General features: G+C 41.1%; 1 protein-coding gene across 7 annotated transcripts in view; it reads right to left on the bottom strand.

The window, feature by feature from the left end:
* The window catches only part of HAPLN1 (hyaluronan and proteoglycan link protein 1), a 93,812-nt gene that overhangs the window by 29,531 nt on the left and 40,771 nt on the right, over positions 1 to 23,510 (bottom strand). For 6 of the 7 annotated variants that reach the window (XM_039542848.1, XM_039542846.1, XM_039542847.1 and 3 more), the window contains one exon: positions 19,957 to 20,080. In XM_039542848.1, the coding sequence (XP_039398782.1) occupies positions 19,957 to 20,053 (97 nt within the window). In that variant the 5' untranslated portion in view covers positions 20,054 to 20,080. Of the gene's footprint in view, positions 1 to 19,956; positions 20,081 to 20,664; positions 20,713 to 23,510 lie in introns of those variants that run through there. The other variant, XM_039542849.1, reaches the window with a different exon arrangement.

Consider the following 23,510-nt stretch of genomic DNA (forward strand, 5'->3'; position numbering starts at 1 on the left):
TTGTCAACTTCTCTTCAACTGCCTTTCTTTATGCTATCACCTGCCTTCTTTCAAGCCAATGAAATCCCCCCTCCCCCTCTCTTCATGCACGCACGCACACATCATCAACTCCTCCTTTTTCCCTCTACCCCAGATTCCCTGCTCCAAGCTCCATTTTGCCTTCAGTGGGCCGCAATTGCTGGTACTCTGACAGATCATCATGTTTAGTATAGTCATCTGAACCAGCTGTTCTCTTCAAATCTCGCGTGCTCTGGAGCTTCTCAGAGTAAAACATACATCGTTCCATAGACTGTGTTGTCTTAGGATAACCCCAGAAAGCACAAGATTTGAGGTGGCAATCAGTGCAGCAGCCCAGCTGCTGAGTAGATGGATTCATTCCCTTTGCAGCACACCTCGACCCCCACCTCTACTCCATGCATAGCTTACAAAAACTGATGTAGCAAGCTCAGCCCTTCTGGAAAGGGCTCCAGATACTGTTGTCTTTTATCATTAGAGACACTGATTAATACTAAGGATTCACCAATGATCCACTTACTACAAGAAAATTACTAAACTCACTGTATAAATAAGTCAAGAAGAAAGACTTTGTAATTCCACAGTGGTCTGTACTGACCTGAACTGCCTAGAAATGTGCATCCCAAATATAGGTGTGGTCCGCCCATGCTCCATTCCGAGGCCCCCTCCTGCTTCCTGCTCTTCCCCCCGGGGCCAGGCTGGGGTTGAGTCTAGGACAGGCTGGCCTGTGGTCTGGGACTCAGGGCAGCTGGGGCTGGTGTTCACGCTGCCCAGCGCTCTGTGGCTGCAGGTGCTGGGGACCACGCCGGCTGCCTGGTGCTCCAGGGCTGGGGGGCACTAGAGTCTGCGGTGGGGAGCTTGGGGCTCTGGTGGGGGTGGGGAGTGACCTCGGGCAGAAGGGGAGGGGCTGGGGCTAGCCTCCCTGAATGGGTGATTCACACACTGCCTATATTAATTGCATAGCTCTAAAGTCCATTGAAGTCAATGGTAGTTTTCTATTCACTTCAGTGGGCTTTGGATCAAGCAAGCCTTTAGGACCAAAAGCCTAGAGACACCTGCAAAAATGTAAACACAATTATTATGACTGGATGTACAAAAGGGAATAGGCATGCAGTCCAGGTAGGCAAAGAAGCCCTGAAGGAAGAAAGGAGTAAGATGGGACTTTGAGAAGCAGGAGAAAAGACTTTGAAAGTGTACGTCTGAGGCTTTTTTCTGCAGCCACATTAGGACAGTAGCAGCCACGAGCCAAGAAGCAGAAAATCACATCCTCACATTCCATCTAAAGTGCATTAGAACAATGAGATAGATATCAGGCTGTTAAGAAGGTGCTCCTGTGCTAATAGTACCCACCACCACTAGATAAAAAAACGGATCTTAAGATTTTTTTAAAAAACTTAGTTTGATTGTATTCTGTCTGGCAAGGAATCACTTATCAACAGTTGTGTTTGTGAAATCTCTACTTTATTGTTTTGCCTTTATGGTCCCTACTTCTCTATTGTTTATTTGTATGGTTTCTGCCTGGTTCTTTGATTGTTTCTTTATGTTGCATAACTAATTTTGCAAGATTTAAATCAACAAAGGTGGTGGGGTATGATTGGTTAAATAATTGTTTTGCAATACGTTAGAATTAGCCAAAGAATTATTTTGTAATACTTAAGTAAAATGATGGGATAAGGTATAGCTAAGCAGGACTTACGTTTCACTATATAAACAGAGCTCCAAAAGGAAGTTATTTGGAACCAACTCCAGGACACAACCCAAGATCAGAGCTGCCAGATCTCAACACTCTGCCAACCATATCATGCAAAAGTTGGAGTCCCAGATGACTTGAACCTGACTGGCCATCAGGAAAAGTTCCTTTGCCTTATTGGGAGTGGGGAGCATTGTATGCTTAGTGTGTGCATTCTGTTTTGGTGCTTGTTAATAAATAGAGGTTTAGGATATTACTGTGTAAGGCTCTTTCACTGATAAAAAGACCCTGCAAACCTGTAGAAGGTTTGAGCCCTAGGAATTGGGTAAGGGTGGGTGCCTAAATTAGGAGGGTTATGCCTTGCCCTGGGAACTGGGTAAAGGTGGATATCCTAGAGTAGGGTTAGTCAATTATTTTTTGTCAAAGTCAAAATTTCTTGGTCGTGATATAGTCAAGACTCCAAAGAAAAAAATATAATGATAATAAATAATAATAATAATATGTAAATATAAAGCTTTTGGGATCTGTTCGAAATCATCTGGTGGTCTGGATTTGGCCCACAGTCTGCCTGTTGACTACCCCTGCCCTAGAGTGAGTGGGTAAAAAATGGATCAGAAGAGATATGTTCTGAATGACAAATATACTGTGGTCCACACCTCACCCATCCAGTTGTCAAGTTGTGCAGTGCAAGCACTCATTTTGTGCCTGCCATTGCAGTTGACTGCAGGAGCCACACAATAATGTTGATATTTTTGGATGCTGCTCTAGGCTTTTGATTGTTTGAAAAAATCTGTTGGGTAAATGATACATTCATTCCCCAATAATGGGCAGCATATATTTGACTCCCATATGTACTGCATGTTGGGTACATGAAACATAGCAAAAGACATTTAAACATATCAGGAAATGCTGCCTTTTATCGTAACATCATTTGCATATCTATTCACATTCAGAAGATGTAAGCACAGAGACAAACTCACACAGCAACTTACTAGAGACAGATTTAAGAGTAAGATATACGGCATCCCAAATATTTTAGTTTTTAGTCAGAAGGGAATGTGCCAAATAAATAAATAAATTACTATTATATGTGCAGAATGTCTATGTAACCACTGCTGGCAGCTCTTTCAATTTCTTCCTGACTAACATGAGTTTGGTTGAGTTGTAACCAGTCTCATTATAATGAGAGATGTTCCATCCCTCTTATTCTTCTTGGGGGAACCCCCCTTCTGATTGGCTGCTCTTCCCCACTCCCGCACCTCCTGAGGAAGAGCCACCAATCAGGGCTGCTGCAGAGGGCAGGCAGAATTCTTTCCACCTCCTCTCAGGATAGAGAAGTTTTTGGATAAAGGATGGGGAGAGAGAGCAGATGACACCAGTCTCACAGGAGGTGAAGCTGGAGCAGAAAAAGTCCATCAGCTCAGGTGGTTCTGCTCACTCCTCCCCCTAGTCTCCTGTGAAAAATGTTTGTGGGCTGCTCTTTCCTCTGCTCCTGTGTCTATCTTGGCAACACCAGGCCTAGCAAGAGAAAAAGGAGCAGGCCGGGGGAGAATCCCTGGAGCTACTCTGCCTCCCCCTTAGGCCTGGGAAAGGAGAGAACTGAACCCCACAGTAGCTCCCTGTGTGCAGGCCTGGGAGAGGAGGGTGACAAACCCCAATAACTGCTGGAGAAGCAGAACTGGGTTGTGGGAAAGACAGATGTGGGGATTGTGGGGGAGGAATGGCTGTGCAGTCTGCAGGGGATGCATAATGAATTGCGGGGCTCAGGGACAGGCAGATGTGTGGCTAGTGAGGGCACAGGTTAAATGAATTAAAGTGCTGAATTTTGAGGAGAATCCAGAAGCTCCATACCATCAGGCAGCCAGTGAGAGCTCCTACGGCAGAGGCCAAAATCACCTTACTGAGTAAATCGGAGGGAATTAGCAACACTAATTGTCTCTCTCTCAGACACAGAGATTGGGCAGGAGGGAGTTCACAAATCAAAAGAGAAACCAAAAACACAAGATGATCTTTTTTTAAAAAACAAAAAACCCCCAAAAAAACACTCATGATTTTTTGGGGTCTGACTCATGATTTTTCAACTTTTGAAGCTGGAAATATTGTGTAACCTTCTGGTGAGTGTATGTTGCAGCCCTTCCACACCCACACCTGACTTGTAGACCACCTGACTATTAAAGCCCAGCTTTAGCTCAAAGTGTAGCAGCTCAGGCTTTTAACTCTGGAGGTCCCCACTGTGTCAGCCAAGATGGTGGTCATCACATTCATATGTTATGTTTATTTTCCTTTGTCTAGTTGCAGAGCTTTTATTGCACAATTCATGTTCTGAATTAGATTCAGCACAGTGAATCAGAAATCACCACTTCCTGTGCCACCAAAGCCTGTTGCACTAGAGAATCCAGCTCTGGAGGAAGGCAGGCAATCTTTCCAGCACCAGGCTCTGTTACACAGTGGGTAGGCAGCTTCAGTCTGGAGCCCTGGCAGTGGAAGTTATGGAAGGTAATACATCTAGGAACAAATAATGCAGGTTTTACCTATAGGATGGAAGACTCGGTCTTAGAAAGCAGAGAAGGACAGAATCATCGGAGATAACTATCTCAGCACGACCTCTCAATAAAACGCTGTGGCTACAAGGGCTAAAGGAGGAATATCAAGCAGAAGTAAGGAAGTGTTGGAGAACAGCTAAGCCCTAGGTCTGAACTGAAAAATCATCCCTCAAAACGCAACAAGTGAAAGTGCTCACAACGTTTGCTAAATTTTGAGCAAGGAAAGTCCCCTGAAAACCCAAGTTTGGAAAAGATAAAAATATGACACTGGAGACATTGGAGTATGTTGTTCTTCATAACTTTGCTATCCAAATAAGAAAAATAAAAGTTATTTTAATTTTCCACCTTAAAGAAGTGATCTTGTCCCCATACACAGCATTGTTAAAAAAGCCACTAGATTATTATCTGCGGCATTGTTGTAATCCCAGAATATGAGACAGACACAGTAGGTGAGGTAATATCTTTTATTGGACCAACTTCTGCTGATGAAAGAGACAAGATTTCAAGAGCCACAGAACTCTTCTTCAGTATATTACTTCACCCACCTTGTCTCACTAGAATAGTGTGTCCAGTTCTGGTGTCTGCATTTGAGCTGGATGAATTTTTTTTTGCTGAAACTCTATTTTTTACCATTAAAAAAAAAATTGGGTCGACCAAAAATGTTTGCAGACTTATGTCAAATTTACTGAATTGTTTCAGTTAAAAACATACGTTACAAAAAAAAAATCTGAAAACAAATAAAAAAAAGTTCAGAATGAAATGTTTTGATTATTCTGTTCAAAGTGGCTTTTTGTTTACAAATTGACTAAAAATTTTTTTTAAAGGGTAAAGAGCCTCAACAATGAAACAGTTATGGTTTTGGTTCACTGAAAAAATTGAAAATATTCTGTTTTGGGCCAACCCAAAACAATTTTTCCCCCAATATTTCAGAGCAGCCAGCAAACTGAGAGTTCAGAGGAGAGCCACAAAAAAGATCCAGGTGGTGTGCAGAGTAGGAAAGAGACAGATAGTGTATGAATTGAGTGTATTCAGGCTGACCAGCACATTAGGGAAAACAATAGACATATAGGGCTGGAGGTGTCCTTGAGAGTTCACCTAGTCCAGACCTGCATGCTGTGGCAAGATCAAGTTTACCTAGATGGTCCCTAAGAGGTGTTTGTCTAACTTGTTCTTAAAATCTTAAATATTCTTATAGTTAGAATGTTTTTCCTAATATTTAACCTAAATATCCCTTGCTGCAGATTAAGCCAATTACTTCTTCTCCTACCTCAGTGGACATAAAGAACAATTGATCACCATCCTCTTAATGACAGCCTTTAACATATCTGAGGACTGTTCTCAGGTCTCCCTTCAGTCTTCTTATCTCAAGACTAAACAATTAAACTGAAAAAAGGGAAAAGCTGTGTGGCAGCAGAGACATCCATTAAAGAATTTATAACTGTTACATCACATGTCCTACTGCACATGTGATCAACTGTAAACTCAAATTCATGCTGCTTTAAATGATATCTAGCTAAATGGTTGTTGAGCTGGGACTATTTATCTCCTTTTGAGATAAAATACGCCATACACATGGACACATGAGAGCCCTCTACAAAGGGGTAACAGTGATGAAGAGGCTGGATAACCTCTTGACACTCCTTGTGACTTGCAGAGAGATAAGATAAAGTTAATATCCTGGCAGCTACTCTTCTACTCTGCTATATGATCAGAACTAGGTTGAAAGAAATTTGCTAGGCAGATTTTTCAACAGAATAATTCCAGGCACTGGCCATGCCAAAGGGATAAAATATTTTGCCTCAGAAGGTAAGCAGCAGTTTGTTCTAGAAGTTCAATACATTAGATAACAGAAATAGGAATAGGAATAAATCAGCATTTCCTTCATTTTAGAATGATCCAGAAGGAGACTCTCACAGCTCTAAAATTCCTAAAATCTGCAGAACATCTTACTGGAGCCTTCTCAAATCACTTCCTGTAAGAGGAATATTTAAAAGAAGAAATTCCTTTCTATCAAAAGAGTAGGTTGCAATATCTCAACTTGTTAAAGAAATTAATTTGTTCAATTTGATTATGGTTTTAAAGTTTCTTAAAAGAAAAACAAAATATTTAACAGTACTTTGGCTTGTCAGCTATTGCTTGCTTTGTCCGACATCTGTTTTTCTATCAGTTGGACTACACTGAACAATCTGTAATAGTTTTCTTTTTGCCTCCTCCTTTAGATTTTACTTCTGCCTCTGTGCTCTCTCCTAGAGTTGGGAACTGCCCCTTTCTGGCTGAGTCATACTCTTTCTTATAACAAATAAACGAGGAAGGGACCAGCAAATGCCACAGTGGATGTCACATGGGCTTCAGGAATATGCACTGATATCGTTCCCTCTAATGAGTGTGAATCCTGCTTTTTCAGATGAAGGAGTTCTGGCCACAAAAGCTCATGAGAAAACGGAAAAAGTAAAAACAGCTTGCAAAGAGCCTGGTATATCCAGGTACAGGCTGCCAGAGAGAAAGGGGTTGCTGCTGTACCTATCCTAAAGCTCATGTTGGCTGGCCTTTTGCTGTTCCATCTCGTAACCAAGTGGTCAGAGCTGTTGTGAAGGTTGATCTGCTCAGTTGAACATTTCCTGTTGGAACTATACAGAGCAGCAGCATCCAAACTCTGCCCACCCCCCCCCTCCCCGGCAAATTAATTGTATTTCAAAATGTATATTGGTCGAGCAAAGGGGCTATTGACAAGTGCACAGGTAGGGGCATCGGAGGAAACATGCCTCTTAGGGTACCTCTACACAGAGCTGGAGGTATAATTTCCAGCTTGGATAGACTTACAAGTGGTAGCTCTGACTGAGCTAGCAGGTTAAAAATAGAAGTGTAGCAGCGGCGGTGCTAGCAGCAGGATGGGCTAGTTGCCCCTCATATGATCACATCTGAAACCCTAGGTAAGAAATTACACCTCCTGCTCTAGTGTGCAAATACACTTACCCACGTCTCTTGCGTCTTGCCTCACTGTCTCCCTTATCTGACCTGAAGAATAGTTCTGTGTACTATTGGGTTATCCGGGAGAGGGGGCGGGCGGAAGCCCACCCCATGCTAACGGATCCCCCCCCCCCAGCTCGAAAGTTGCCTCTTCCAGCAACAGATAAAATATATTACCTCACCCACCTTGTCTCTGCCATACAAGTAGCACTCTTGTTCCCATCATTGCTATCACTATGCATACACCTCCCCCCTTGACTTCAGTAGGATTCCCAGATGGATTACTATAACACACTGCTTGATCTCTCAGTTAGGTTGCACCTGCTAGTTTATTGACTATATTAGCTCAAATTCTGCCCTCAATGCACATTAATAGCTTTCAGTGTTTCTCACTGGCTTCTACACATGAGAACAGAATTTAGCCCATTATGACTAATGGCATATCAGCTTTGGGAAATTATGAGAATATTGCAGACCAGGAGGCGAGAGTCTGGACAGTGTGTAGACACCATTCATGCAGCTAGCTGCGAACCTTGTCAAATGGTCTTTGTCAGATTTTATCCATCAAAAATTACTCAGAATGTAATGACTATAATGCCACTCAACATGGTAAGTAAGCATAGACCGGAAGTAACAGAGGAGGAGAAGGACCTCGGAGTATTGGTTGGATCACAGGATGACTATGAGCCACCAATGTGATATGGCCATTAAAAAAGCTAATGCGGTTTTAGGATGCATCAGGCGAGGTATTTCCAGCAAAGATAAGGAGGTGTTAGTATGTTATACAAGGCACTGGTGAGACCTCATCTGGAATACTGTGGGCAGTTCTGATCTCCCATGTTTAAGAAGGATGAATTCAAACTGGAACAGGTACAGAGAAGGGCTACTAGGATGATCCGAGGAATAGAAAACCTATCTTATGAAAGGAGACTCAAAGAGCTTGGCTTCTTTAGCCTAACCAAAAAAAGGTTATCGGGGGATATGATTGCTCTTTATAAATATATCAGAGGGATAAATATTAGGGAGGCAGAGAAATTATTTAAGCTTAGTACCAATGTGGACACAAGAACAAATGGATATAAACTGGACGCTAGGAAGTTTAGACTTGAAATTAGATGAACGTTTCTAACCATTAGAGGAGTGAAGTTCTGCAACAGCCTTCCAAGGGGAGTAGTGGGGGCAAAACACATATCTGGCTTCAAGACTAAGCTTGATAAGTTTATGGAGGGGATGGCACGATGGGATAGCCTAATTTTGGCAATTAATTTGGCAATCAATCTTTGATTATCAGCAGGTAAGTATGCCCAGTGGTCTGTGATGGGATGTTAGATGGGCTGGGATCTGAGTTACTACAGAGAATTCTTTCCTGGGTGCTGGCCAGTGAGTCTTGCCCACATGCTCAGGGTTTTACTGATCGCCGTATCTGGGGTCGGGAAGGAATTTTCCTCCAGGGCAGATTGGCAGAGGCCTTAGAGGTTTTTCGCCTTCCTCTGCAGCATGGGGCACGGGTCACTTGCTGGAGGATTCTCTGCAGCTTCAAACCACAATTTGAGGACTTCAATAACTTAGACATAGGTTACGGGTTTGTTACAGGAGTGGGTGGGTGAGATTCTATGGCCTGCATTGTGCAGGAGCTCAGACTAGATGATCATAATGGTCCCTTCTGACCTTAAAGTCTATGAGTCTATGACAGTTGAAGGGAAGAACTTACAGTCCAACTACAAAATATGTGAATAGTGGAAGAAAACCACAATTTTAAGAATTTTTCCTTCAGCTATACTGAGTGTTTTGTCAGGTAGATTCCTTTTACTGCCTACATGATCTATAGTTTCAGCTTCCAGGCACTATTTTGCTCCCAATGGTGGAACATCCATGGAGTTATTAGCTTGATTTGATTCCTGCTTTCAACAGCTTTGCTATTCTGTTATATGATTTAAGCATAACCTTAGTCTTAAAATATGATCACTTACTCCTCGGATAGGGCAACAAAGTGGGCCATATTGCGTTTATTCAAGGATTCAGTAGTCATTACAAAGGTAACACTAATCAGCCAAGTATCAGAGGGGTAGCCGTGTTAGTCTGGATCTGTAAAAGCAACAAAGAATCCTGTGGCACCTTATAGACTAACAGACGTTCTGCAGCATGAGCTTACGTGGGTGAATACCCACTTCTTCAGATGCAAGTGCAAGTGCAACTATTGCATCTGAAGAAGTGGGTATTCACCCACGTAAGCTCATGCTGCAGAACGTCTGTTAGTCTATAAGGTGCCACAGGATTCTTTGTTGCTTTTACTAATCAGCCATTATATCTAGGGAATATTAGTACTAATAAGACTACATTTGAGTATCTGAAGTGAAGAATCTGTGGTAGTGACACATTTTTAACACAAAACATGAAGAATTATGCATGGAAACTTTTTTTTTCCCCTATGTTTTTGTTTTGTTTTTTGGCGAAACACCTCTCTATATTTGTTGTCTGGCCAACACAAGCTTTTTTGTACTTATTTGGCTGAAACAACAACTACACTTCATTTGTATCAAGAGAGAGCAAAATGCATAAGTGTCAAAGTTGTATTCTTCCAGCTCGAAACTTGTCAGGAAAATTATTTTCCACACATTATTTTTGTAAGTATTAATGCCAGATATGAGCCTCTGACGCACAGTATCTCATCATCTAGTCATAGAGATGCCAGAAATCTGGGTTGAAAGTTCACATAAAACTGTTCCAATCAACAATACTATGGCACTCTACCTCAGAGTAGCACCCGGGAACGCCCATATTCACCACTGTCATATAATTAGGATACATTTTTGTACAAAGTTTGCCTTGTGAGGTATCATTTTAAAAGTTCTGATCTGGTGAACATTAATATCCTATTGAATTGTATATGCTATCATTGTATGGGAAGTTATGAAGTTTTGCTTATGTGTGTGTTACTGAAATATGTTGTGAGGTTGGGAACACACACAACCCGCCTTTCAGGTACAACAATGGAGTAGCCAGACAGCTGTTAATGGCTCATCAATGCCCCTCAAGGAAAGAATCCACTATCTTGGGCTGCCCTTGAGCAGAGACTGACAACTTGGCCAAATTAGGGGATGGATCTGTTATCTGGATAAATATCCACTAGGGATTTAAGATCAGATGGCCTTTAAGTGATGACTTGTATTCAAATTGCAAGTAGTGAACTATTAGTTTGCACCAGATCACCCCTAATTTAGATTATTTAAAACTTTTTTGGTAATATTATGAAGAGAAAGCAGATAAGTATTCAGTTCAATTAAATGCAGCAAACGCAAGAAAAATAAGTCAGGAGCATAGAAGGATTAATAGAGATATTCTTCTTGCTATTGATCTGTGTTGAGATTTTCTTGTCTGAATAAGGACTGCTAGGAAACAGTTGGCCATGAGAGGGCAGAGATAGGCCTGAGAGATTTGCTGCAGGGAGCCTACATTGGGCCCATAGAGACCACTGCAGAATCAGGGTTTGTCTCCCCACTCACTTCCTTCAAGACAAAAGAGCAAAGCACTCCAGGTCACTATGCTAATTCTGAAAGTGGCCAGTATCAGATGCCTTGTACTGCGGCTCTGGCTGCCAGCTGCCCCTCACTAGCTGACCACCTTATTGTGAGGAAGGGCGAGCTCTGGGTGCAGAGGACCTCTCCATACATGGAAATTTTGCCTGTCCTTGGTTGATCAATATGTCTTTCCTTTTCCAACGACATCAAATTTGCAAGTTTGCTTCTTACACTGTGATGTACACAACAGAAAACTTGCTACTGTACATGCAGAGGGTGTATATAAAGGGTAGAGAAATTACGCTTAACATTAACTTTAAATCACAACTGTTCAAGAAAACGCTATAGCACAGGCCTAGCCAAACAAGTCCCATGTATTCTCTCCCCTGGGCTTTCTTGTTTGTTTTTTAAATCTTGGACAAATTGGATGCATATGTTAAAGCTTCCTATCACCCTTAAGGAATTAAGTTGGCAGATAGTGCTTTAGCTGAGTCAACTTTGTTTATTGCAGAGTTGCAACTTACAGGAGGAGTATTTCTTCTCTCTAATAGATATCCTGGGTCTTTGAATTATTACACAGCAAGTGGCACTTTGAATGGGTTCAAAAGATACCCAAAAGTGAGTGTTGAGGGAAATCACAGTTTTCCTTATTTGCAGTTTCTCAGAGTCCCTACGGGTTTGTCTTTGCAGAAAAATTATACTGCTTTAACTATACCAGTTTAGTTAAACCTGTACAGTCCTCCCAGTGTGGAGACTGTTACAACAGTATAGGGGTGCTTATACTGCTATAGTTTGTTTCTGTAAATGTAGGCCTAGTCTACACACAGTTTTATACCAATTTAACTATGTTGGTTACAGATGTGATTTTTTCCCCCAAGAGCATTCAATTGGTATAATCCCTAGTGCGGACACAGGTGTACCAGTATAAACGTGACTATGCCAGTTTAGCTTACTCTCCTATATTTCCATTATCTTTATTCCAGTATAGTTAATAGCAGTACAGTTTTGTGTGTAGACAAACCCATAAGAGAATAAGCTATACTAGTATAAGACACACTAATACACATAGACATATCTCAAGTTATTAGGAAGAAACAGGTAATAGTAATGGAGGATTCAATTATTAGAAATATAATAGTTGGGTTTGTGATGACCAGGAGAGACTCGCGGTGAATTGCCTGCCAGGTGCAAAGGTTGTGGACCTCTCGAGATAGATTTACAGTCTGGGTAAGAAGCCAGAGGTTGTGGTACATGTAGGTACCAATGACACAGGGACAGGTAGGAGAGAAGTCATGGAGGCCAAATTTAGGCTCTTAGGTAAGAGATTGCAGTCCAGAACCTCCATGGTACATTCTTTGAAATGCTACCAGTTACACATGCAGGGCCAGTTAGACAGGCAGGGCCAGTTAGACAGGCAGAACTGCCGGGTCTCAATCTGTGGATGAAACAATGGTGTTTGGATTAGAGATTTAGATTTACTAGGAACTGGGTTCCACCAAATCAAAATGGAACCAGATTGCTGGCATGTAACATTTAAAAGGTTATAGGTTTTTAAACTAAGGGCTAGGGGAAAAGCCAGCAGGTGCCAAGTAGCACATGGTTCAGAAAGATACATCCCTTGGAGAAGGAATTATTAAAGGGGATATTCTATATCCTAGTAAAGAGGAGAGGATAAATTAATAAAGCACAGGTAGGAACAAAAGAGAAACAAACAAAAAAAGTCCCATTCGATTACATTACACGAAGGCAGACAACTATATTGACAAATTTTATAAGTGCTTCTATAAAAATGCAAGAAGTCTAAATACTAAAATGGGTGAACTTGAGTACCTGGTATTAAATGATTATATTGATACAACAGGCATCACAGAAACTTAGCGAAATGATGATAAATCAATGGGACATGGTAACATCCTGGTACAAAATATGTAGGAATGATAGAGTAGGTCATGCTTGTGCGAGAATGGTATATTCATGAAAGAAAGCACGGAGTCAAATATAGTGAAAGTCTTAAATGAATCAAACTGCACCATAGACTCTCTATGGATAGCAATTCCATTCTTGAATAATAAGAGTATAGCAGTAGGAATATACACTGACCACCTGACCGGGATGGTGATGGTGACTGAAATGGGGATTAGAGAGTCTACACAAACAGAAACCTCAATAATAACGTGGAATTTCAACTTTCCCCATATTGACTGAGTACATGTCATCTCAGGATGCAGAGATAAAATTTCTAGACATTATTAATGACTGCTTCTCGGCGCAGCTGGTCCTGGAACCCACAAGTGGAGAGGCAATTGTTGATTTAGTCCTAAATGGCACACGGGATCTGATCCAAGAGGTGAATATAGCTGAACCACTCAGTAACAGCAACTATAATGTAATTAAATTTAACATCCTTGAAGGAGGGAAATACAAAGAAACCCACTATAGTAGCATTTAAACTTCAGAAAGGAAACTGCACAAAAATGAGACGAGTTAAACTGAAATTAAAAGGAACAATTACAAGAATGAAATCCCTGCAAGCTAAAGGAGCACTTAAGGAAGACTAGGCTATTATGGAGAAGCTACATGAATTCTTTGTATCGACCTTCACTGCAGAGGATTTAATTTGAGGGAGATTCCCATACCTGAGCCATTTTTTTTAGATGACTAATCTGATGAACTGTAGAGGAGGTTTTGGAAAAAATCGATAAATTAAACAGTAATAAGTCACTAGGGCCAGATGGTATTCACTCAAGAGTTCTGCAATTTCATATTGAGTTCCTTCAGAACTACTTATTGTGGTATGTAACCTATCACTTAAATCAGCCTCTGTACCAGATGACTGGCAGATAGCTAACATGACACCAATTTTTTAAAAAGGTTCCAGAGGTGATCCTGGCAATAATAAACCAGTAAACCTAACTTCAGTACCAGCAAATTGGTTGAAACCATAGTAAAGTACAGAATTATCAGACATGTAGATGAATACAATACACTGGGGAAGAGTCAACACAGCTTTTGTAAAGGGAAATCATGCCTCGCCAATCTATAAGAATTCTTTGCGGGTTCAACAAACATGTGGACAAGGGTGATCCAGTGGACTTAGTATACTTGGACTTTCAGAAAACTTTTGATAAGGTCCCTCATTAACCATTCTTAAGCAAACTAAGCAGTCATGGGAGAAGAGGGAAGGCCCTCTTATGGATTAGTAACTGGTTAAAAGACAGGAAACAAAGGGTAGGAACAAACAGTCAATTTTCAGGGTAGAGAGAGGTAAATAGCAGGATCGACCCAAGAGCTATACTGGGACCAGTGCTGTTCAACATATTCATAAATGATCTGGAAAAAGGAGTAAACCGCGAAGTGGAAAAATTTATAGATGATACAAAATTACTTAAGAAAGGAAGTCTAAAGCAGACTGTGAAGAGTTACAAAGGGATCTCACAAAACTAGGTAGCTCAAGAAATTCAGTGTTGATAAATGCAGAGTAATGCACATGGAAAACATGATTCCAACCATACACACACAATGATGGGGTATAAATTAGGAGTTACTACTCAAGAAAGAGATGTTAGAGTCATCCGAAAACATAGTTCTCCGAAAACATCTGTTTAATGTGCAGCAGCATTCAAAAAAGCTAACAGAATATTAGAAACCATGAGTAAAGAAACAGATAAGAGAAAATGTCATAATGCTACTATATAAATCCATGGTATGCCCACATCTTGAATACTGTGTGCAGTTCTGGTCGCCCATCTCAAAAAAGATTACCAGAATAGGAAAAATTACAGAGTAGAGTAACAAAGATGATTAGGGATATGGAACAGTTCCATCTGAGGAGACATTAAAGAGACTGGAACTGTTCAGCTTGGAAAAGAGATGGCTGAGGTTGGAAATGATCGAAATATATAAAATAATGTGGAGAAAGTGAATAAGGAAGTGTTATTTACCCCCTTATTATAAGCCAAGAACCTCAGGGGCCACCCAATGAAATTAGTAGATAGCAGCTTTAAAACAAACAAAGTACTTCTTCATACAACACACAGTCAACCTGTGGAACTTATGGCCAGGGGATGTTGTGAAGGCCAAAACTATAATTGGGTACAAAAAAGAATTAGTTAAGTTCATGGAGGCTAGGTCTCTCAATGGCTATTAGCCAAGATGGACAGAGATGCAACCCCATGCTCTGGGTGTCCCTAAACCTCTAACTGCTAGAAGTTAGGCCTGGATGACAGGGGATGGATCACTCAGGTCAAGTCTACACTATCGCTTAAGTTGATCTAACAACGCAAGTTTCACTTTGTCCAAACCCTCACTATGTCGGTGGGAGATGCTCTCCCACTGACACAACTACCACTTCTCGCTGAGGTGGAGTCATTATGCCAACAGGAGAGTGCAGCTGTGCCGATGTAGCACTGTAGTGTACACTTGACCTCAATAAATTGTCCTGGTCTGTTGACTCATCCTGAAGCATCTGGCACTGGCCCCTGTTGGAAAATAGGATACTGGACTAGATGGATCATTGGTCTGATCCAGTATGGCCATTCTTATGTTCTTAATAAATGTTTTATCAGTAACTATCTGCAGCAGCAAACCCCCTTCTCTGTGACTAAAAAGCAATAACAAAAACCCCTTGTGTTTGTTGTAATGAAAATCTGCTGACTGTTTGGGGTGTCCATTTATTTTAGAGACCGACCTCTGTGTGTCTTTCCTATGTGCTTCCCTCCAACTCTTTGAGGTTAAAGGACATTCCTTCAGGGCAGCTAAGAGCATAGGGACAACTACTTAGTATTCCACTTGAGCTGCTGCATATTGAGGAGGGAGAGGGCTTTTTGCTTATGGGTTCTCAGACAGACAGCATACAATCTGGCACTGAAAGTTCTCTCCCAGATAACTTACATGCCCATTGCAGACCTTCCCCAGAGAGAGTCGTGGATAACAGAGATTTGCCTGTACCTCCCTGAAAATGTAAAGTGTACAGTGTTGTCTCGGTCTGTTTATCTACTGCTAAACTCAAAGAATGGATTAATCAGAATCCATCCCTGCAGTGAGACTACAGGAGGACTCCTTGAACAATCTTGGGTTAGATCCCACTGTATTATTTGAAATTACACAAATAAAACCTCTGTCAAAGTTATAAAAAAATTATCCGTTAGCTCTACCATGTTATATTTAATTTTAAATTAAAAACAAACAAAAAATAAAAAAAACAAGGACCCTCTGGAAGACAGGTTGTCAAGTCTGTCCCCTTGTTTGTGATCATACAAGAGAGTTACTCAGAGCTTAGGACAATGTAAATTCCAGGCTTTTATATGCCAATGCAAAAGGGAAATTAAAGGTGAAGCATCCAGCGTTGCAGGCCATGGTAGGATCTCCTCTTTCCAGTTGGCTCTACAATTTACCAGGGCTCAGTGCTACGTGCTTCTTTTTAATAAGCTTCCAAAGCAGGCCAGCATTTCTGATGAACAGGGTAGCCTCCCATGAACCAGAATCCAAAGAACTTTTGTGGCTTTTCCACTTTTTTGTAGCACAAACCACATTTAATACTTTGAGCCTTGGTTTGGGAAACCCCGGAAAGTGATGTTGTGCTTTGGAACCTTCATAAACTGAAGGAACTTCTCAAATTCAGAATCAAGAACCCAGTCCTGCAAGATGCTGAGTGACTTCCCCTCAGTAGGAAATGAAAGGGGCTTGGCACCTTACAGGACTGGATTGCAAGCATGCTAAAGTCATGTGTGTGCAGACCAAGCCTAGAAAAATGTCTGTGCCTTGTGTCTGTTAATGAAAAAATATTGGGACAGCAAATCATTTAAGAATTTTAATTAAACTGAAAAATTTTCAATACAATTTATTTTCTGATCTCAAAATCTCTGCTAACCCTTGCTTAAACTGAAGTATTAACTCAACTTGCTCATTCTTCGTTGTAGAATTCAGAAGTAATGTTACTGGTGGTGCCAGATCAACAGCCTTGGAGACTGGAGTCTGCTGTCAATGGAGCAGATAATACCTGGGTAGCAGTACAACATATTTCCCTACACTGACTTGCTTCTGAGTGGCAGACCTTTCATGGAGGATCATCTCTAAAGGTAAATTCTCTCTTTTACCAGTTTAATGTGAGGCCTCTAGGATGAAGCAATCAACAATGGGGCTAGTTAGTAACATTGTAGTGGAATTTTTGTAATGGGGCCATCTGCCTATTAGGAAATAAACTGATAACTCAACGAATAGGTCATGCTCGGTTATCTGAATTGTGTGAATTTTGGTCACTAATGAGCTGGGATAGAGCTGAACCAAAGACCTACAGGAGAAGAGATGCTCTCTCTAAGGCTACTGCTATAGTGTGTATATTCTATTAGCAGCTTCCTTACAATATCAGGCCAAATTCTGCTCTCAGTTATACTAGTATAAATAAGGAGTAGATCCACTGAAGTCAATCAAGTTACACTGAAACCACTGTAATTGAGAGAAGAGTCTGGCCCACTATCTTTTGAGATAACTAGCTACGTAGTTGATACAATAACTATTAACATCAGTATTGCAGCTCTGTGATTGGCTAGATATGATGCAGTTGCTTGGATTTCCCCATCCTGACTGGGACTTCAGTCAGAGTTAGCTGGCTGAACCCACAAAAGACAGAAGGACTGCTTCTGATCTCAGCTATGCCAGCATAAATCTAAAGTAACTCCATTGAAGTAAATGGAGTTATTCTGGATTTTCACCAGCATAACTGAGAGCAGAATTGGCCCAGACATTATGTTGATTGGCTGAGGGAAGCAACAAGAAGAAATAGCAGAGATTATTTCTCGCCCTTTGATTGTACGGGGTATGCCTGACCTTTGTAATTAAAAGTTCACAGCTGAGGGATCCTGTTAAACATTCTGTGCAGTTTCTGGTTTTCAGACAGCAGCAGTGGCCAAGAGCACTTTTCTCCATCCAGTGTCAGCTGGAAGGTTGCAACCTTTCCTTTTCAATGTGGACCCTGCTACAGTTATCCAGAACTTTGTCATCTCCAGACTGGAGTACTCCTGTGCATTGCTCCCTATGACGACAGTACCTGTAAAACCTCTCAGAGACTTCAGCTGTGCTGAAGAATGCTGCTGCCTCCTTTATTTGGTGGTGCTTTTTGCATGTAGCATTTTACCCATATGCTCCAGAGCCTGAATTAACTTCCATCTTGTTTCTAGGTCTGGATCTTTTCATATGTTGTGCAGCTCTAGGCAGAATGTAGTTCCAACTCTAAATGGAGCCTTTGGGCACTACCAGAATACAAATAATTAACAAAATAATAATTAATTGTAAAAACATCAGGTGTGCAGTCTAACCTTTTATGTCCTTTACAATTTGCATCCTGTGTATCTTAGGAGCCACCTCACTGCTTGTGTTTTATACTATGAAGTGTAGTGGTCTCTCTAACCAACAGAAATTGGTCCAATAAAAGATATTATCTCACCCACCTTCTCTGTGCTCTATACTGACCATTCAATTCAGATGATGTGCAACAGCTAAATAAAGTCCCTTGATGTTATGTACATCCACAAGTGGGGTTAGGGCATTTTCAGCGGATGACCCTCAACTGTGAAATTCACTCTCCCACTTGGTCTTAGAGAGCCTGAATCAGCTGAACTTCAGGGCTCGTAGTAAAGCTGGACTATAATAATTACTCAGTCTTTATTCTGAGGAGGTGAATCGAAAGTGGAAGAGCTCAGATTTTGTGGGTGGGAAAGAGGTTTAGCAGATGTTTTGCCAGCTTTGAACTATTCTTCTATATCCTTTCATAGACTGAGTTGATTGTAAGCAGAGAGACTGACAATAAGTGAATTGTACAGCTTGAAAAATAAACTCAAAGTAGTAGGTGAATAAGCAATTTTAAGAGGTGAAATTTAGGTAGAGCTGCCTTTGGTTTTGTTTAAATGTTTGCTTCAGCACTAAGGGTGATCTTCAAAAAAATAAATAAAAAAGTCCAGTGCTATGAAGCAATGAAGTGTTATGATGAGAAAGGAAGACTTAAACATTAACTAGACACCAATGTCAAATATAAAATTCACTTTTGGGAATGAATGCTCACTGTGTCACAGAACCATTATGTCGTCAGTTTGATTTGCATATTTCTTTGACCTTCATAGCATGAATTTCTTTATAGTGAAACCAGCTCTCAGTGACTCTTATTTGACCTTGACATAAGGGCCTGGTCCTAATAGGTGCAAAGCACTTACAAATCCCTGGAAAGTCATTGGGAGTTGCAAGTGCTCTGCACCTCTCAGTATCGAGCCTTAACTTGATATTTTATTTTATAAGGAAGCTCAAATAACATAATTTGATGAGTAGTAAGAAAAAGGCACCAAACTTTTTTTTCCCTCTCTCTCTGTCTCCCCCCTCTCTCTCTCTCTCTCACTCACACACACACACACACACACACACACACACACACACACACACACACACAGAGCAGTAAAACACCACGTTTCTTAATTCTGCAAAATTTATATGTTACAGCTATTATCTCAACCAGTGCTAGTAAACATACAAATAAAGGAAGGCAAATCTCTGCCTGTCCTTATGGCATAAATGTCCTGGCTTTCCTCATACAGGATGACCCTCAACAACTGAAGCTAGGACTGAAAAAACATCTGCATTGTGCTGCAGACTCAAATCCTGATACAGCTCTAAGCTTTAGGATTCGAATGAACCCAACAAGATTATGCAGAGGGGCAGAATAACTCTACACATTAATTAGAGCTATGTGGAAGGACATATTTATTTTGGGGTAAGCTACTTTTTCTGACATTTGTGTGCCTTATTCTGATTTCATTTCACTGTCTTTCTAAGTATTAATCAGCCATTATCATAATCTGTGATGTGAAGATTTGGTATGAGCCAGCCTTAAATCATATTTATGCCATAATAAAGTAAAGGTATTTAAATCTGCTGCAGTTGCTAATTACTTTAGACTGCATTCTATTTTTTTTTTTAAATATGCTGGCTTTTACTCACAAATTATTGCAATGATTGACTAACTGCTGTTAAAAGTAAGCAATGCAACTTTCATTTTCCATAATTTCTTTAAGAGTATAATAATGCAATAGAACAGAAGAAAAAGGGCTCAATATTAACAGTGTAAAAAAAACCAGGCAGTGCAGCAGGACTGAAAATTAAGGAACATTAAGCACAACAATATCTCTGAGGACTATTAATGTATTGGTAATTTCTGTTGCATATATCTGTATTTCCTTACCTTGGATGTGAATAATTCTGTCATGCTCCAGAGTGTAGTTGCCAGTATGTTCAGCCCAGCAGATAGAAATCAGCACCAGAAAGAGTAGACTCTTCATTTTTTATAGCCAAAAGAATCTTCTTCACTGTGAGAGCATCACATACAAAAAGGCTTGTGAATTTTGGAAGTCTTTAGTGTTGCACTGCACAACTTGTTACAGCCTGATCATGGTATAACGAGTCTATAAAATATTTAACCATCTCTGCTGAAAAAGTTACAGTAGCTAGTATTTTAGACATAAAGACTGAAGCTTTTCTCATTAGAGTTACCTACATCCCTTTAAATTAAACTAGAAATCAAAAAATATTTAACTCTATCTATGCAGAAGTGCAAATATGAACATATACAAGTACACATAAGCATACACAAAATAGTAAGCAATAACTGTGCTTCTAAAAATGTTTTAGTGTACTTTTGGTTTTCCAAAACTACTCCATATTGGTCTATTAATGCAAGTAACAATGATCTAATCTATAACCATATACTGTATAATACAAACAAATACAAATGAATCCTTAGCAAGTAAATCGTATTTTCATGGCATTTTAGTCCAGGCTGCAAGTTAGCTTAGCAAACTGGGTGTTAAGTTTACTTGATCCAAACAGAAAAGATGACAGAATATTTGTCAGACAGATCACAAAATATATATTTTATTTCAGATCCACTTACCATTTTAAAGGGTGCCTAAGTATACAGTGAATTGTTGGGAACCATGCACAAAGTAGGTTAGAGTTCTATAGGCTACCACTGCAGTTGCCCTGATTGATTTTTCATTCATTTCTACCTAGAATGCTGACGCACTAACTTAGTGTGCCAGGTAGGGTCTCTGCAGTCAGCAGAGCTGAGCGCTGCAGGGAAAATCTCTGCCAGCCTCAGAGTAATAATTAGGCAAATGAAGACCTGAAATAGATAACAAGGCATAAAATACAAGAGGTCTTTTGCAGAGGGTTTAAGCTGATGTAGTCTTCAGAGCAATCACTATTATAACACTGGATTCTCTAAATAGAGGAACATATTCTCAAACTTCGCCTTTCAAGAGACTAGGATTTTTTTTAATAAACTTCAAATAATGAGAATGTTATGAAACACAACTACTTATGATATACTCAGTATATTCTTACTGAATATAGCTTACTAACAGAGAAAGCACATTTTATTATCTTGTTTTCTTATATCAAAGCTAGACAGGAGTCTGACCTCAAACCCAAGGTTGGCTCCAGGCACCAGCTTAGCAAGCAGGTGCTTGGGGTGGCCACTCCGGAGAAGGGTGGCAGGTCCAGCTATTCGGCTGCAATTCGGTCGGAGTGAAGGACCTCCCGCTGAAATGCCGCAGATCGCGATCGCAGCTTGATTTAGTTTATTTTTTTTGGCTGCTTGGGGCGGCAAAACCCCTGGAGCTGGCCCTGCTCTAACCCCAGATCCAAACACCCCCAAACTTAGGGGGGTGCTCACAGTCAGAACCCAGATCAAAATCTGAACTCTGCAAACAGTCTCTATCCCTATAATACACTAGCCCCTGGATGTAAATAAATTACTCATGAACATGAAGGTGTTTTGAATCCAGATCCAAATGTGATTTGAGCCTCTCTAGTCATAAGCGAACAAGCACAAATAACACAATTGTGCTGCTATTTTTTCCCTATAATAGAACTTCCATGTCAGCACTGCTGCAGAATGCTGGGGACAAGAAAACAGGGCTGCCTAGGGCGGGGGGGGGAAGTGGGGCAATTTGCCCCAGGCCCCGCAGGGGCCCCCACGAGAGTTTTTCGGGGCCCCTGGAGCAGGGTCCTTCACTCGCGGGGCCCACCCACCCCCCAAAAACTCTCATGGGGCCCGGGCCCCCAAAGCTTCTTCCGCTCCGGGTCTTTGGCAGCAATTCGGCAACGGGGGGTCCTTCCGCCCCGGGACCGACCGCCGAAATGCCAGGTCTTCGGCGGCAATTCAGCAACGGGAGACCCGCCGCCGAAGACCCCAGGCCCCCTGAATCCTCTGGGCGGCCCTGCAAGAACAAGGGCAGAATATTAACAAACAGGGTCCAACTGTCCAGGGACCCTTACCTTTGATAAAGATGAATCTTTGTGTTATCATGGATTCTAGAGTGAGATGACTTTGAAGTCTGATTTTTGCTTTCTTTAACAACGTTTGATGCCTTGGTTCAGTGATCCCTTGGATAGCCTTTGCTGGAGTGGTTCCTATGTTTCCTGGCTGAATTTTTAAAGATGCTTTTCTCTAGTGAAACCCATAGGGAAAGACAGACAGCAATGTCATGCCACCTGCCCTGCCAACTGGTGACTCCCAATGTACTGACAACATTCCCTCTGAGACGCACTGGGGTGAATCTGGCCCATTCTGTCAGCAGACATTGTACAAGTTTACCACAATAGCTCTATCAAGACATGTCAGCTAACCCACTATGGACTTTTGTTAAGCAGAAAGTACCAGTCATGCAAAATTGCAAGCTTGCGGACTAAGCCAGGATTTTAATGCATGTCTTTAGAGCCAGTGTCCCCCCACCCACACAAAATAATGCTGCCAGCTATTCTGGGCTTGGAAATGGCCCATAAGGGGCTCTTGCAGCCAGAACATAAATTAAGAGAAACCCTGAGGCTAACCTAGAGTATTCTGAGAACTAGTCACACTCCTGAACAAGCTGTTACCAGGAGCACAAATATGGGTCCCATTTCCATTGATGTGTTTGGTGCAGGAGCAAAGAATCAGAAGTATCAGGCCCTAGATGTCCAGTAACATCAATCACTTCTCAAATTCCCTCTCTTAGTCTCCCATTAGGTTGCATACCACAGTCATACTTTTTTTTTTTCATGACTCTTCTCCATAATTTTTTTGGTCAGGCAGGCTTTGCACAACCGATCCTAGTGGCAGAGTGCAAGGCTAGGCCTGTGTACAATACTGGTAAGGAGCATCTTTCTCCCTCTGATACACAATCTGACTGAATATATAGTTAACTTCTACAAGAGAGCTGCAAACTCATGAGATTACTGAAGGTGTTGCAATTTTTCTCATAACCACATGAGAAACTGCAGGCGAGGAGGCAACTCAGGAATTAGAAGCTGAATTGCCTGCAGTCCCTACTTCTGGCCACTAGAAGCTGCATGCTCTTATCCTTCTCCAGCTTCATTATGGTGCAATAAGACTGGGGCAATGTGATGATCCCAGTACAATCCAAGGAAGTGAAGTACGATGGGTGGGGAAGTCCCCTTGCATTGTTGTGTTTATTTCAGGTTCAATTTGCACTCTGAAACATGTGCACACTAATGGGTGTCAAGAGCTTTAGATTTACGAGTTCAAAATGCAGGAGTCACACGACAGGTCCAAAATGTGATTTAAAACAAACAAAACAAAACCAAAAACCCTCATGTATTTTATACTAATTTCTTGATTTTTTATATGTTGAGGATGCCAGTGCTGCATTAGCTTTCTTAATGGAATAATTTACAATGGGTCATTACAAGGGCTTTCCCAAATTATTATGTTTATAGGGGCTAGCCAACAAATGA

The sequence above is a fragment of the Mauremys reevesii genome, linkage group 6 (assembly GCF_016161935.1).
Source record: "Mauremys reevesii isolate NIE-2019 linkage group 6, ASM1616193v1, whole genome shotgun sequence".
In the NCBI taxonomy this organism is placed as follows: domain Eukaryota; kingdom Metazoa; phylum Chordata; order Testudines; family Geoemydidae; genus Mauremys; species Mauremys reevesii.